This window comes from Miniopterus schreibersii (assembly GCF_964146895.1).
Source record: "Miniopterus schreibersii genome assembly, chromosome: 8".
In the NCBI taxonomy this organism is placed as follows: domain Eukaryota; kingdom Metazoa; phylum Chordata; class Mammalia; order Chiroptera; family Miniopteridae; genus Miniopterus; species Miniopterus schreibersii.
This window is the reverse complement of record NC_138109.1, coordinates 14,403,475-14,418,602: the sequence shown is the minus strand read 5'-3', so window position 1 is coordinate 14,418,602 and position 15,128 is coordinate 14,403,475. Positions and strand designations below refer to the sequence as shown.

Genomic DNA, 15,128 nt, shown 5'->3' with positions numbered 1-15,128 from the left:
ATACCAATACATTTGTGCTGATTTAAAGCACTCGGATTTCAGGATTTGCAGATTCTCAGGACCTACCCAAAGGAAAAGTTTTGAAGCCAGAAAGAGCTCTGCTCTAAGGACTTCTAATATTAAATGACAGAAAGGCCATCAGTTAACTCTGATAGAAACATCTAGGGCATTCTCTCAGTACCAAGCCTTTCCGGAAAACTATTGCAGGAATTTGAGGCACTGACAAAGGAATTTGGAGTTCAATTCTCTCAAAATCATAAAAGCAGCAAAAAGAAACCTTTATAATTTTCAAGGAACTTCTTATAGTTTCTCACACCAAGGAATCAAGGCAAGGGATATTGCACTAGTAACCCCCAATTCACTGTGTCCTCCACCCTTTCTGATGCAAGTTCCTTTTACCAGGCACTTTCAAAGTCCTGGAGATGAGAAACCCACCCATGAATAATCATATTTTCCTTCCTTCCTGCTTTGCATCTAGGAAGCACACTTCAGCCTAGCTGGCTTCCACTGTCAGCTTTAAGACTTTTGGCACAAAGTCCCTGGAGTGGATGTATGAAACTTCTTACCCTTGTCCTAATGTTTCTGTGCACTTTCGGTAATAGATGGTATGCCTCCAAGCAAACGTTTTGTTCCTTTTAAATTCTCCTTCCCTTAGGGGGAGCTAGATGTTTAAAAAGCAATGTTCATTAGTGGGCTAACAAACTTGGGCTTAAGTAAAATGTTAACGTGTTTATAGCTAGTCAGTGTATCGCCTATGGCCTCAATTTCCCCAGTTCCACATATTTGCCTCCCTGGGGTGCTGCAGGGGGTTAATTAATTAAGATTTGTAAAGGGATTTGAAGAGCTGGGGACAAAGTATTATTAGGATCTCATGCCCCAAGCCATGGCCCCATCCTTTCATCCCAGCCAGTGGCACAGGCAACCCCATTCTTATGCATGCCATGCTCCTAATCCCCTCTTGAATGTGGCAGCTTCCAAGGAAAGGACAAGAGGCCCAACTAGAAACAAAAATCCACTGTAATGAGGTGCTAAGAGGACTGAACTTTCAAGATTCAGTCCTAACAAAATGGCTGAACAGAAAGGGTAATGATTCTTCTGTGACTTCTGAGTCCCAATCCAAGGAGCTGAGAACTATGGGAGAAGAGCACCCTAAATATCTAACAAGATGACAGTTTCAGTATGAATAAGTCTTTATTCATTCATTTTATTTTCCCAGGGAAAAGAGGGGAAGGGAAAAAGTCAGCATGTGTTTTACAAAATGACAGCAAGTGGAAGTACCCGGCACAGCAAAATCAACCATCAAATAAACAGTCCCCAGTGATGGAGGTCACCCAAGGGGGCTCTGTCTCCTGCGGTTCAGAGATGAAGAGAGGGAATCAGGGAAAGGACAGGTACATGCTTTCCTACCCTCCCTCCCTCCCGCCCCATAAATTCAAGATTTCACACAAAGCTTTGGTTTCTAGCAGTAAACAGGGAGTTACATTCGTCCGTCTCCTATTAAACAATCTTGTGGCTACTTTGACATAAGCTTTTTGCACCTGCATAAAAGTTCCTGAGTGACTTGAATATACATTCATCTTCCCTTTCTTGATCTCCCAACCCCACTTTCAAAATGAAAGTCCCCCCTCATTTCTTCTCTCTACCCTAGGATTAGAGATTAAAATATAGCAATCTAAGTGTTTGGCATGAATCGCATATCAAGGAATGGTCTTGACTCAGGATATTGGGAAGGGATGGAGTATTCTTAGCTTCTTCAGGATTTTTGCAAATTATCTAAGAGATGGGATGACACCCCACACATTAAATGTGTATGTGTGTGGGTATATGGGCTTTTCTGGGGTGCAGATAGAAGAGGAGATAGGGTAGGAGTCAAGTTTATAGGACAGAAGATCTGGTCCAAAATACGAAATAGGGGAAGAGGAAACAAAAGAAAGGGTGGTTCAAGATCCCCCATTTCAAGAGGGGTCCCCAAGCTTATGTTTCAGATCCTTTTTGCCTGGTGCAGAACCTTTTGTCAAAGATGCTTTGGCTATTTTTCTCAATACAAAAAGAAGTTTGTAAACAATAAAAGCCCAAAAGAACATGGAGAAAGACCAACACATTTACACGAACTAGGCCACCTAGCAATCACCAATTCAGCTACTGTGAAGTCTTACAAAGCCCAGACAAATACAATAACTAGAGGGGGCAGCAACTGGGGGAGACAAGAACCCAGGATTAGACACACATCACCCAATGCATTCTATTGCATTTGCCCCGTTTCAACAGTGAGGTAGGTTTTTGGTGATCTCAGCATGTAAACGAAACCCGCTTTTCTCCTTCAGCTACTATGACACTAATCACTGCTTCAGCAGGGCAGGACACTGGCTCTGGGTACTACAAAGAAGCCATCGCTTATGGTCTCTCTGGAAGCCAAGGAGGAAAAGCAAAGAATTTTTAAAGGTTAAGGAATTTAGTCATTGCTTCATATATCCATCCCTGGACAGCTCAAGATGGGTAGAGAGGTATTGTTCTTAAAAGCTATCTTTACCAATTCATATTTTTTACAAACACACACACACACACACACGCACATATACCTTGTGCATGGTAGGCCTAGCTCAATCCAGTGAGGGATGGATCGATCTGGTATGTAATGTGAGTCCCAAACCCTGGGATTACAGGTCTGGAATAGGAATCCTTGGTTACACATATGTAGGCAACCTGCACCTAATCTTGGCTTCCCCTCTGCACCTTCCACCTAGCCCAGCCTCCTAATCTCTGCACCAACCACCGACTCCTGTTCAGACCAATTTCCAATCTTCCAGTAGAAGGAGATCAAGTAATGGGGCCACCCCGTTAAAACCTAGTCTTCCACAAAATATTGAAGGAGGAGGGGTTTTAAGAGGACACTATGGCAGAAAAGTCAGCTCTAATTGGCAAAAATGAGGTAGTTCAATAGACTATACACTCCAAATAGTTCTCCCTGGTGATAACAAAAAGTATTCCTGCTGTGCAGACCTGGAGCTGCTGCCCACTTATCCCTGAGATTGCTCATGTACCTGAGAACACAGTGCAGGAATGAGGGCCTTAGATTAAAATACACAAAAATACAAAACCAGAATATTTATATTAAGAAAAAAAAAAAGTTAAAATGCACAAGATACGTCATTCGCACACAGCTAGTGCAGTTGGCATCCTGGAGAAAGTGGGACCCAAGGTGCAGTTTTCCAAGGGACCAAATAAATAAAATTGTATTGGTCCAGAAATGGGGTGGGAGTGAGCTTAGGAGCAGCAGGTCTGCAGCTGTTCCCCACCATCCCTTTTGCCTAGCCTCACAACTCATTGCTTGGGACAATTCTCAGCACCCTATCCCAAGAGTGGGTTATGAGGACACAAGATGTGGAAAAACCCTGCCGTACCCCTGAGATTCCCTCCCACAGAACATAGTCGTTTGTAGGCTGGGTCCATCAATCTGGTCTCATCCTAATTTTTTCACTCTGGCAGGGGAAATATTATTATTACATATCCTTCTTTAAAAGGAAAACAGTTTCCCTATCCAGGCCACTTTCAAAAGCTGGAGATCCTGAGGGTGGAGACTCAAATAAAGCCCTCACATGGATTTGGATAGTGTGGAGTTCCTTTGCCTCCCACCTCCCCCCCTGCCAAGAGGGAAGAGGGGGTGATGCTGTGGAGTCCAGCCAGAGATACATGGCAGTGCCAGCTGCCCCTACCCACCCTGTCCCCACTTTCTCCATTCTGCCGATTGATGCCTGCTCCTTGAAACTCCCTGATCACAAAAGCGTAGCCCCCCCCACCCACTGTGGCTCAATTCTGAGCATCTGGGAGCAGGGCAGGGCTATGGATCTCTTCTTCTTCATCCCGAAAGTAGGCTGGCTTTCCCTGTGAGCTGGGGGCCTGCTGGGCCTTCAGTGGACATGAGGCCACCATATGGCTGATGCTCTGGCAGAAGTGGCACTTCTTGGGCTGGGGTGGCAGCTTGCATTCCTTGGCATGATGGTCTAGACCTCCACAGTTGTAGCACCTGGTACAAAGCAGGATGGTAAAGTTGAGAAAGGAGTGAGAAGAGATCAGAAGCCTTTCTCTGAGTGAGGACACTTGGGCTTTTCCCTTCCTAGAGACCAATTTCTCCACTTATAAAAGGAGAAATATGACTGGATATCTTGAAGTACTTTCCAAACCTGTAATTGTCTAGATGATCTTCAGATTCAGGTCACCTTGAAAAGACTGAAATACCAAGAATAGAAACCACAGACCCCAACTGAGCACTGCAATTTGGGGGGGGATAGGTAAGATTCTACCATACCCTTAAAAAAACTGTGCCCGTCATACATTAAAAATATAGAAGAAATTGAAGGAGTCAGACTATATGTTGCTCTGTTCCAGGACAGAGCTAAGATGAACGAAACCAGCCTCTTAGAGACCTAGTGAAGGAGCAACAAGTACAGATACACCAATGTCTCCCCACAAATTACTCTTTCACATCCAGTCCCTTTCAGTTCTAAAATAATCATGTGAGATTAATATCACTATTCCCACTTAGCAACTGAGGCTAGAGCTCACAGAGCAAAATTATTTGTCAAGTGCCCTCCACACATACTGACCTCTCCTCGTCTCTCACATCTATTGCAGGTACCCCAACCATCCAGATGTTGCCGGGGACCAGAGGCTTCATTTTGTCTTTGGCAACTTGGTCCAAGAAATGAGACAAGATCAAGAGAGCTCTTCCAATCCTCAGCATGTCCCTTCCAATCCTCAACATGTCCCTACCAATCCACACAAGCCACTTTCCAATCCATACCTGTCTCCCTTTGATCTGCGCTTCTGCATGTTCTTCCCCTTTGGCCGCCTCTCACTCCCAATACAGAACACCCCACCAGGGCCGGTGACTCGGATGGACTCCAGGCCCTTGGCAGACTTCTTAAAGGTGAACTCCACCGCCTCACCCTCCTTCAGGCTCCGGAAGCCCTCCATGTGCAGCTTACTCTGGGGAGGGGAAACACGGTAGATTTTAATGTTAGTCTCCATCATTACACCAACCCCCCCAACAATAAGCCCACATATATGTAATTCTTGTAATGCAGGAAGCTCAAGTATGATAGCACTCCCATTTTATCAGTAAAGAAAAAGAGTCACAGTTCAAAACAAGAAATCTACATTAACAAAGAACAGTTGTTATATGAACAGATGCTATTACGTTTTTTACAGCTACTCTCATTTAAAGTTCTAAGTAAAATAGATGGAAACAATTCAAACATAGCATTTAAGAAACCAACAAGTATAAAAGCGTAAGATAAAGGTTATATGGAAGTTTTCAGTACCAATTTTTAGAACTTCTTTCCAAGTTTGAAATGATATCAAATAATGTTACTGAAAGTTGAAGGAAAAAGACAGTAAATGACCCAAGCAAATACATCAGAAGATTATAAAGGAAAGTTCACTAGGAGAACCAAGCATACATGGGGAAATCAACAGGTGAGAAAAACCATTCAATACTGTTCAAAACATTAGCTCCCTATTTGGAAATGAAGCCAGAATTCTACACTTTGTATCATATGCATGCAAACTACATTCCAGAACTTAAATATCTAAATGCTAAAAACAAAAAAGACCAAAACTATAAAATCAAGACAAATAATTAGACTGATAAAACTACAAAAAGCTACTATAAATCAGAAAGAAAAAAGAACCACAGAACAGAATATAACTAGGTAATTTGCAGGACAATCTCACTGGTTTAAAAAAAAAAAAAAATCAACCATGCAGCCATTTAAAAAAATGCCAAGTCCCTGTTTTGTTCACTGCTGCATTTTGCACCTAAATAATGCCTTAAACATTTTTGCATTAATGAACAAAGTAGAATTTTAATCACTTGACTTGGAAAATAGATAAAATATTTTTAAAGAAAAAATGATTATGAATAGTGTATGGAGCAATCCCATTAAAATACTTCATGTTTGTACCAAAATTTAAAAATATTAACACTTGCAAAGAACAGCCTTGCAGCCTTCAAAAAAAGCAGGAGTTATTCACAGCTAGGGCAGCAAAGCCCACTGTCAGAAGAACCCAGGGTTCCTGATTTGAAGCTCAGCCACTTACTGCTTACACCACCACAGTATTGGAAGTGACAGTCCCTCCCAGACCCTACCCAGAATAGACTTCATTACGGCTTCCTCCATTTACATCGACAAATGTCAACTAGGTGTAATCATCATAGAAAACAAGGTTCAGAGATGCAAAAGGGATCACTGTGCACCTCATCCTGGGGCTTCGGGGAACATGATTAAGTAGCATGAGTATTTTATGCTGCTGTTGGTGGTGGGAGGGTGGACTCAACTGGGTCTTAGATGAATCATGCTCTTTAGCCAGATGGGATCCCCAGTTCCTCAATCACTTACATTTTTGTTTTAATCTACATGGTATTGCTTAAGACAAAACTTCCACTGAGGTAATTGGTTAAGAGCACAGGCTCAGGTCCCAGACACTTCCTGGTTCATGAAATGCTGGTTCTGCCAATATCTGACACTGACCCTGGTCAACCGTTCACCTCTGGGCCACAGATCCTTCAGAGATGTGGGCTACCAGCAAGGCATTTACCTCAGGCTCCACTGCAGAAAGGTGCAAGCCCCCTTTCCCTTCCCTGTTACACAGTAACCACCCTGAGTTTGAAGTTAGATTTGACTGGTCTCTTATTGAGCTGGGACAAGACAGTGAGTCAGGAAGTACTGGAGGCGTTGAACAGAGAGCATTCTTGACCCAGGCAACATACGCTTCTCCCATTTACCTAGTGGGCTCCTAGGCTGGACACTGCCAGGTCTAGCTGTGATTCAGCAGATAAGTGATTAAGAACAAGTCTGGAGTCTGAGGGTCTGTTCCCTCCTTTCTAATCCACAAAATGGAAGTAAATACTAATTTTATGGTGGTGCTGTGAGGTTTTATGCATGAAAAGTAATTAACACATAAGTCTCCACTGAGTGGCAATTATAAACCTCTTCAAACTGGGTCAGGGTAGGGTAACAGTGAGAACCAAGTGTCAAGAGACTGGGAATTTTAACTCTGGTTCTTATTATTAACTAGCAGTGGACCCCAGAAAACTATTCCCTCTCTGAGCTCCAATTTGCTGAGGACAACTCTCTTTATCTATACCTCACAAGCTTACTGTGAGAACACGAGGGAATATAAATGGGGACATGAAATTGACTGGTCCTCTCAGGTCGCCCACTCCATCACTGGAGGATCTGAGATCTATTTAAGACTTTCAAATAGTTAAAAACAACAACAAACAACAAAAAATCCTGCAGGCCCCTCACCATTAACAGGTCAAGATTTAGATTGGAGGTCTCTAGGGGTGGCTCCCTGCCCCCTGCCCCCACTCTGCCCCTTCCTAAAACACATACTTTGAATTCCTCTCTTATCAGTTAGGTAATCAGCATGCAGCCCCACTGAACCAGCCTCGCAGGGCATGCATCAGAAAGGAGCCAGAAATTCTTGCTACCACCCCCACCCAGCCCCCAACCACACACAAAGCAGGGCCCCGCCCCTCTCTCCATCCCCTCCAAAAAAAAAAAAAAGAAAAGGCTTGGGGAGGGGGAGGGGCAAGGCTGGAGCTCCCCCAATAGAGTCCAGTCCCAGGAAACAAAGAGTTGACACTGGTTGGTTCTGGTGGTCAGATTCCTGGAGTTCCAGAGGCTGCAGATTCCACACATCCCCCCCACCCCCATGCACCTCATTCATTGGTTCCTTCCTTCCTCTTCACGGTGGGGTTATGGTCACCGAGTGAGAAATGGCTCTGGAGACACCTTTCTTCCCTAGTCAAGCTTGCTGGGTCGGCCAAAGTGACCACCAGCAGCCATCTTTCCTTCTCTTCGACCTGCCACCAGGGGTGGAATTTAACAGGGTCTGATCCCCTCCCGTGCCTGCCTTCAGTCAAATCCTTTTCACAGGAACCTGAATTAGGGTTACTTATCCAGATAAATTATTTTAAAGGTGATGGAGGAGGCAGGTCTTGCTTTCCAAAGCCTACAGGGCAGCCCACCGCCTAGGGTCAGACAGCATTTAATCAGACAGAAAAGTTTCAAAAGGCTTTTTTGTATGGCAGGGAATGACTTGGGTCAGTCATGCCTTCTGCCCCCTTCGCCTTGCACCACTGCTGACTCCAACCTCCCCCCACATCAAGTACCCCCATCCCAGCATCAACTTCGGCCTTTAAGTTTAGAGATGGAAGAGACCAGACCTTAGGGGTCACTCGGGCAATGTAAAGGAAAGAGCTCACGGGAACCTGGGTTTCCCTCATCTTGCTCTATGAAGGCTGGATAAGCGCTGGTTCTTTAATCACCTGTAAAAGCAGGGGATCAGAAATGATAACAAGGTCCCTGCCAGCTCTAACCACTCCTTTCTACTTAAGTGGCAGAGTCAGGATTTCAGGATACTGGTTTTGGTTACAGGAATTAAAGCTGGGGTTCCCAGCCTTCCTGACACCCACGGCCATTCCAGCTGAAGACTACCTAGGTGACCCAGCAGCACACACACACATTTGCGGAATAAACTAAGTTCTCTACTATCCAAAATTACGAATATTTACTAAAGTTTTACTAAGCAGTGTTTTAAGCACTTTACATGTTGTAACACATGTAACTCACACCAAGCCTGTGAGATAGACCTTATTATGACCCCTTTGTACAGCTGACATCATGGAAGCACAGGGGTTAAGTACCTTGCCTAAATTCTTAGTGAGGGGCAGAGCAGGGCTGATAGCAACCAGCCTGATTCATGGCCAGCACTATGCAATGCAATGCAAGTCACACAGACATTTTAAAACTTTCTAATAGCCACATTTAAAGAGTAAAAAGTAGGTGAAATTAATTTTAATGACTCAGTCCTCAGGTGTCCTCAGTCAGACCTGAGCTTCATTTCTGAAAGTAGTGTTTGGTGGGGCTAGGACAAGCCAATTGGTTCTCCCAGAAGCAGTTTATTTGTTAGGGAGGATGGGGAAAGAAATCTGTCCAGACCCCCTCAACCCCCCCATCACCTCTGCTCAGACAGCAGCCGGGACCACCAGCTCCTGCCCGGGGTTCTCCACCAGATGGTGCTGCTCATCAGCCCATCGGCACAAAGGCCGCGGAGGGAGGCCGCAGGAAGGAGCTGCCTGTGAACGTGTCCCCCTAGATTTCTCCTCCCAGAGACTTCGGGCCGTTCATCTCTTCTGTCCTCAGGAAGATGGAGTTTCACGGGGGCTGAACTTATGAGGGCCCATCCAGGGTGCTTCCCTGCTAGGCTGGGGTGCCTCCTCCTCTCCCTGCCCCCCTCTCCCACTCAGGATCCTGGAGTTTTAAGCTAGTAACCCCGTTCCTGTGCCATTCACAAAAGCCATTTATTTGGATTTTGGTTTCAATCTAAATTAAATTAACTCCAAGCTGAGATCATTTAAAATTTGTTTGTACTACTTATGTACTATTCTTTAAAATTCTCTTCCTCTTTCCCCACCTTCCTTGGCTTCCCAGACTTAACCCAGTAATTAAGCAATTACTGTTCATGCCTGCAGGAAGGAGGGGTAGAGGTTTTGCCTAGGGTAGTTTCTCCCCTGACCCCACCCCAAAATTTAAAAACCAACACGGATTTCCAGAAGGGTGGCATTGTAGTTTGATTAGTAATGTTCCAGAAAATACCTGCCCTGGGGAAAGTCCCTGAAAACCACTTACAGGGCAAGTAGTGTCACCAAATACAAGTTATAAGTTTGTCGTAGTGGAAGCTTTGCTCAGGATGTTGGTACAGCCTTTATTTGGAACATCATGAGAAAGCATGTCTCCTCAGAAAGAAAAGGACCCAAGAAGACCCTATAATGCTCAAACTAACTCAGGTACTTCTCTACCAACTTCCTTCAAAGTCAGTGAGTCACTTACTTTAAAAAAAATATATATATACTTTATACTATTAAGATGGAAATGAAATAACTAATGAATGGCCACCACCGAACCCATGGCTTCCCATCCATGCAGAACATCCCCTCCCCATCTCCAGTCTTCTGCTCTGGAGGAAGGCCTCTGCTGAAAAGGACCCCAAACTCTTTGTGTACCGATTCCTCAGGAGCCCCATGCTGCTTCACAGTCATTCCTTCAGCCTGCCAACTGTGAACTAGAAAACTAACCAGCTAGTCCCTCTCTTTAAAGAGCTTACAGATTAGTTAGGGGAGGGGATAATACAAGTACACCACTAACTACACTCGGTGAGTAATCAGAGGCACTAGAAATGTTTTAAAGATCTCTTTACACACATACTACCCTCCCCCCTAGCCCAAGGGTCCTAACTTAACCCCTGCCTGCAGTTGCACTCATCTTCAGGAAAAGCAGGCCACCTGGCTTCAGCAAGTTTCAAGATTTTATCAGTATGGAACATTTTTTCTCCTAACCAAAACTCGGTCCTTTCGTCAAATCCGAGCTCTTCTTTTGCCTCCAAGCCTTCTAATACAGCCTTTTAGCCACAAAGCTATTTTTAAAAACATTTGGGTCCTGGCTGATGTGGCTCAGTTGGTTGGATCGTCATTGCATACACCAAAAGGTAGTGGGTTCGATTCCTGGTCAGGGCACATACCCAGGTTGTGGGTTCAATCCCCAGTTGGGGCACTTGTGAGAGGCAACTGATCTGATGTTTCTCTCTCACATCATTGTTTCTTTCTCTCTCCCTTCCTCTCTCTAAAGACAATTTATATATGTTCTGAGGAGTGGTGGGAGAAAGCAGGGAGCTTTGTTCTCATTTTCAAATTTTGGGGGTTTGGGAGTTGAGACACAGGAAACAACATGAGTTAAACCAAAACTCTTAAAATGGCCATGGAGATTTCAGAATCTCAGGAAATTGAGACAGTTTAGCTCTTTCTTGCTCCAGCTTTCCCTGTGTAACCATATTTCTCAACTGGGGGTGATTTTGTCTCTCAGGGACATTTGGTAATATCTGGAGACATTTTTGGTTGTCACAACAGAAGGATACCCATGAAGAGGAATTCTCGTGCTCAAATTATGTCAATAGTGGTTGAGAAACCTGGATTTAAGGGCTGGCCATCTGCCATTATGATTCTTAAATTCCCCTAACCCCAGGGGCAGGCAGAGAGTTCCAGATCCAAAGACCTGCGGCTGATAAGAAATCATTGCTTTATTTTTTTAAAGGCTAAGGGTGGATTTTGTTTCTCACTCATTCATATCTGGGGGCATAAAGTGAGAAGGAGGGTAAGAATGGTATCAAACAGTGTTAGGCACCAAATAGGCCCACTTGGGAAGGGTAAAGAAAATGGTGCCCACCACCAGCAGCCAAAGGGGTGGTTTTCCTCTTAAAGAGAAATGTCTTACCCTTCCTTCACTTTGGGAACACTTTCCTCCCCAGAGCAATTATTTAGGGATCATTCTGTATCTACTTCATTCCTCTCCATTTAATTTCCAGAAAAATACTTCAAATTTCTCAAGTGCAGAGACCAAAATCACTAGTCTAACTGCTATGATAGGGCTTGAGAATTCATTCAAGCCCAGGCAGTGCACTCAGTCACTGTCTCGTGACTGTTGGTCATAACAAATTCTTGATGCCTAATCCCAGCTCAAATCCCTCCAGATAACTTATTTGACTGTGGAATGTCCCTGGACATTCCAAGACTCTGAAGTCCAGATTATCTCCTAACTAACCCATCCGAAACAGATGGTGTGGGCTCCACTCCCCAAACCTGAAGGTTCCTGCTTTCCTCTGCCATCTATTTCCAATTGCTTTCTATCCTAAGGTTAAGTCCCCTGAGGCACAGATCCATTTGCTCAGGAAAACCTTCCCTGGGATTTGCTTATCACTGCAGGAGTTCAGAACTAGTCACACCAAGATGTGCCTCCCTGGTATGCGGATTGTTTCCAAGATAACGCTGCAGGCTCAAGGAAGACTTCTGCTTCTACCCATAAGAACTTGAATTAGGGGCCTTTCCCATAGGAAGAGTTTATCAGAGATAACCTCTCGTAACCTATCTATAGTGCAGGACAAACTTCTATCTACTAAACATCTGCTGTTATCGTCCTACAATAACCCTTTGAATCCCCCAAGGCACCTTACCTCATCCCTAGCTCAGAGCATCTTACACACCCATGTTCCCTTTATACCTTTAAGCCTTTTGTGCATGTGGGGTCTCTGACTCTCATATATTCGGGGTTGCCATACACACATGTTAAATTTAGTTATTCTCTCTTGCTAATCTGCCTAATGTCTAGTTGATTAGACAAGCCAAAAGAACCTTGAAGGATTGTGGAAAGTTTCTTCCTCCCCCATATCACCAAGGAACCCCAGTTGATGAGGGTGTTATGTTCTTCTCAACCCCTCCCTACTTAGCAGCCTTAGGAATGAAGCCAAGAAAATGTTGGTCCTCACTCTTATTCCAAGCCTCCCAAAGTTGGGGAAGCTGTCTAGTCCATCTCCAGACCAGGAGGGATTTTAATCTCTTTGTGATCAGATAAATGGCAGAGCGGGGAAGCTGGCACCCTGAGGAGGGCCATTCAAAGCTGGTTCCTGTAATAAAGTGATTTAATAGATCTAAAGAGGCCAATTCCCTTCTTTCTCCCACAATTACTTCCTGCGGGTTATCAAACACATATGTAAATGAGACAGGAAAGGGGGCAATGTCACTAACTAGAACTAGTTGTCTGATGGGGGGTAAGAACGGGGTGCTACAAGGGGTAAGGTAAGCATCCTGCTGCACACCCTCCTGGCAGATGTTCAAGCAGCCCAGTGACCCCAAGTCACCATTAACTGGCAGGTCTCCATGTCCTCAATTCCTCTATCTCCCTTGTTCCTCCCACTCTACGTCCCCGATGAGGGCCTCCAACCAGTCCACCCAGCATCTCCCTTCTCCACCCCTCCCCCTCCAGAATACCATCCCTCAGGCTCCAACCCTTAATCCTCACATCCTTTCCCCTCCCCCATGGCTCCTAAAGCCAACCTTCCCGAAGTAACCCCTCCCTGCCCGGCCTGGGTGCCAACCTACTTGGCCTGGGATTAGCACTTTCTTCTCAGACCCAGCCCCAAACCTCCAAAGGTGGAAGGGACACAGGCAGCAACTTCCTTTACATGGTCGTTCCGGGTAGATGATGTCCCAGGTCCACTGGGAGGCTTGTAAGAAACTTAGGAAGGGGTGAGAGGGAGGCCAGGGAGGAGGGAAACCTAAAGTCTCTGGCTCCTTGTTTGAGGCCGGGAATGTTAGGACAGCAATGAATAGCTGTCTGGGGCCATAAATGCCAAGCCGAGGAGAATAGGTCCAGAGGCTAGCCTCCCTCGACCCCTTGCCCTGCGACACTGAATTTCACCCCCACTGTGCTGCCTTGCTTTAACTGAGAACTTGGGGTTGCAATCTAACTCCTTCCCAGCCTGGCCCAGGAATCTAAGGCCTGGGCTCCTTAGGGTGTCCTTTCTGGAAGGAACTGGACAGCAAAAGCCCAGTCAGTAAACTGTATGCCTGAGACTGGTCATTTAAAAGAGCTTTCAAGCCCCAAATAGATCCTTTAAGGATCTGCCCAATGCACCTAGACCACAGGGATTGAGTTTTGTGTGACCGCCCGGGAGAGGAGACCTGGCTGACTTCGTAGTTTTCAGCTCCTTGGATCCCAGAGTGGTTTCCCTCCCTCTCCCGGCCGGGAGCTCCATTCACATGTTAGTGAAAAGCTCCGGGCGCTGAGGGCCCTGCTACGGCCCGGCATGTGCTTCCCTGGCCGGCAAGCTCGCCCTCCCCCCACCGGCAAGCACAATACAACCTTAGTTTCTGCCACATGGGGTCACCTCCCTGCCCCTGCCCCCTTCCCAGGGGAAAGAGGTAACAAACACGTGGTAAGCCAGAAGGGTTCCCGGAAGGGGGTGGGAGGTGCTGATGATCGGCTCTGCCCCTCACTCTCATCCCGTTGGAGTTAACCGGGATGCAGATCAGGGGTACCACCGCAAAGACGGGAGCGCACAATGAGGGCCCCTGGTTTCCGTCAATCCTAAGGCCCAGTGTGTCCGCCCGCCGCTGGGTGCGCGCGCCAACACCCCCTTCCCGCTGAAGTTACCGGAATCGGTCTCACCTGGTGCACAAAGACGTCCACCGGCGGGTCGAGCGCGACCCCGGCGCGGGCGGTCATGGACAGGAAGCCGAACCCCATGCGCACGTTGAACCACTTACAGATGCCCGCACCGTGCAGCAGCTGCGGCTCCTCCGCCGCCCGGGCCGCGTCCGCCGGCGCCTCCTCCGGCGCCTTGGCGCAGCCACCTGGAGATTGGGAGGGCGCTCAGCTGGGGGGCCACGGAACCGGAGGACCTCTGAGAGGCCGGGCGGGGAGACCCGAGCGTCTCGCCCGCGGGTGGACACCCAGGAGGCTGCAGCCACCAAGCAGCCGGCGATGAAAGACGTGTCCCAGCTACCGCCCGCGCTCCCCAAGCTCACACGGAGGCCAGTGGTGCCCCGAAAGTTTTGCTCCCTTTTCCCACAACACGTTGCCCGGGGACAGACCGCCGGACAGGCCCCTCCTCTTCTCTCCCTCTGCCCCCGTCGCCTCTGTGTGCTCGCCACTGGGACACCAGCGTTCTTTGCTCCAGGGATGTCCCCATGAAGCAGGAGGCCGCACAGACTTGGGGGTCCTTCCGCCAGCCTGGGGGACACTTTCCCGCCTCCCTTTTAAGTGGCTGCTTTGCACCCCTGCAGCCTAGGGTGTCCCCAATAAGTAACCAAGCGCGAACCTGCAAACTGCTGGTTTGACACGGAGCCCATGGTAGTCGGCTAAGCCCGCGGCCCCGGGCCCCAGGTCGGGCGGCTGCTGGCCCCAGAGAAGTCCGGAGGCAAAGGGGTGGCTTGGAGAAGAGGCAGCTACATCTTCCCCAGCACAATAGCGGTGGGAGGGCCCACGGCTTTTCAAAGGCTCCCAAATTCTAAAAGACAATGACCCAACCCCCCGCGGGCAGCCCCCTCCCCTCTCCTCCCACTTCTTTCCCCTCCCTTTCCCTCCGACTCCAGCTCCTGCCCTCCCCCACTCTGCGCTCTCTGACACCTCTGGGGTGTCCCTTCTCAGAACCTGGAGGGCTGACACCCCCTCCTCACACACACATCTGGAAATAGGGGCAGTCAGCCCTAGAAGTCTTGAGTACCCCGG

The 15,128-nt window shown here is 47.1% G+C and overlaps 1 protein-coding gene across 1 annotated transcript; it reads right to left on the bottom strand.

The window, feature by feature from the left end:
• Nucleotides 1-3,737: 3,737 nt before the first annotated feature.
• On the bottom strand, nt 3,738-14,813 carry LIN28A (lin-28 homolog A). The gene is made up of 4 exons (XM_081144653.1): nt 14,719-14,813; nt 14,067-14,251; nt 4,802-4,986; nt 3,738-4,024 (listed from the first exon to the last, which is right to left on the bottom strand). Exons 1-4 carry the CDS (start codon nt 14,747-14,749, stop codon nt 3,808-3,810), a joined length of 618 nt encoding a protein of 205 aa, XP_081000779.1. The 5' UTR covers nt 14,750-14,813; the 3' UTR covers nt 3,738-3,807.
• Nucleotides 14,814-15,128: the final 315 nt, after the last annotated feature.

Coding starts and splice junctions, on each gene's coding strand:
- LIN28A (XM_081144653.1), bottom strand. CDS start 14,749: ATGGGCTCCGTGTCAAACCAGCAGTTTGCAG. Junction 4,987..14,066: donor TGGACGTCTTTGTGCACCAG/GTGAGACCGATT, acceptor TCCCCTCCCCAG/AGTAAGCTGCACATGGAGGG. Junction 4,025..4,801: donor CGCAGATCAAAGGGAGACAG/GTATGGATTGGA, acceptor GCTTTGTACCAG/GTGCTACAACTGTGGAGGTC.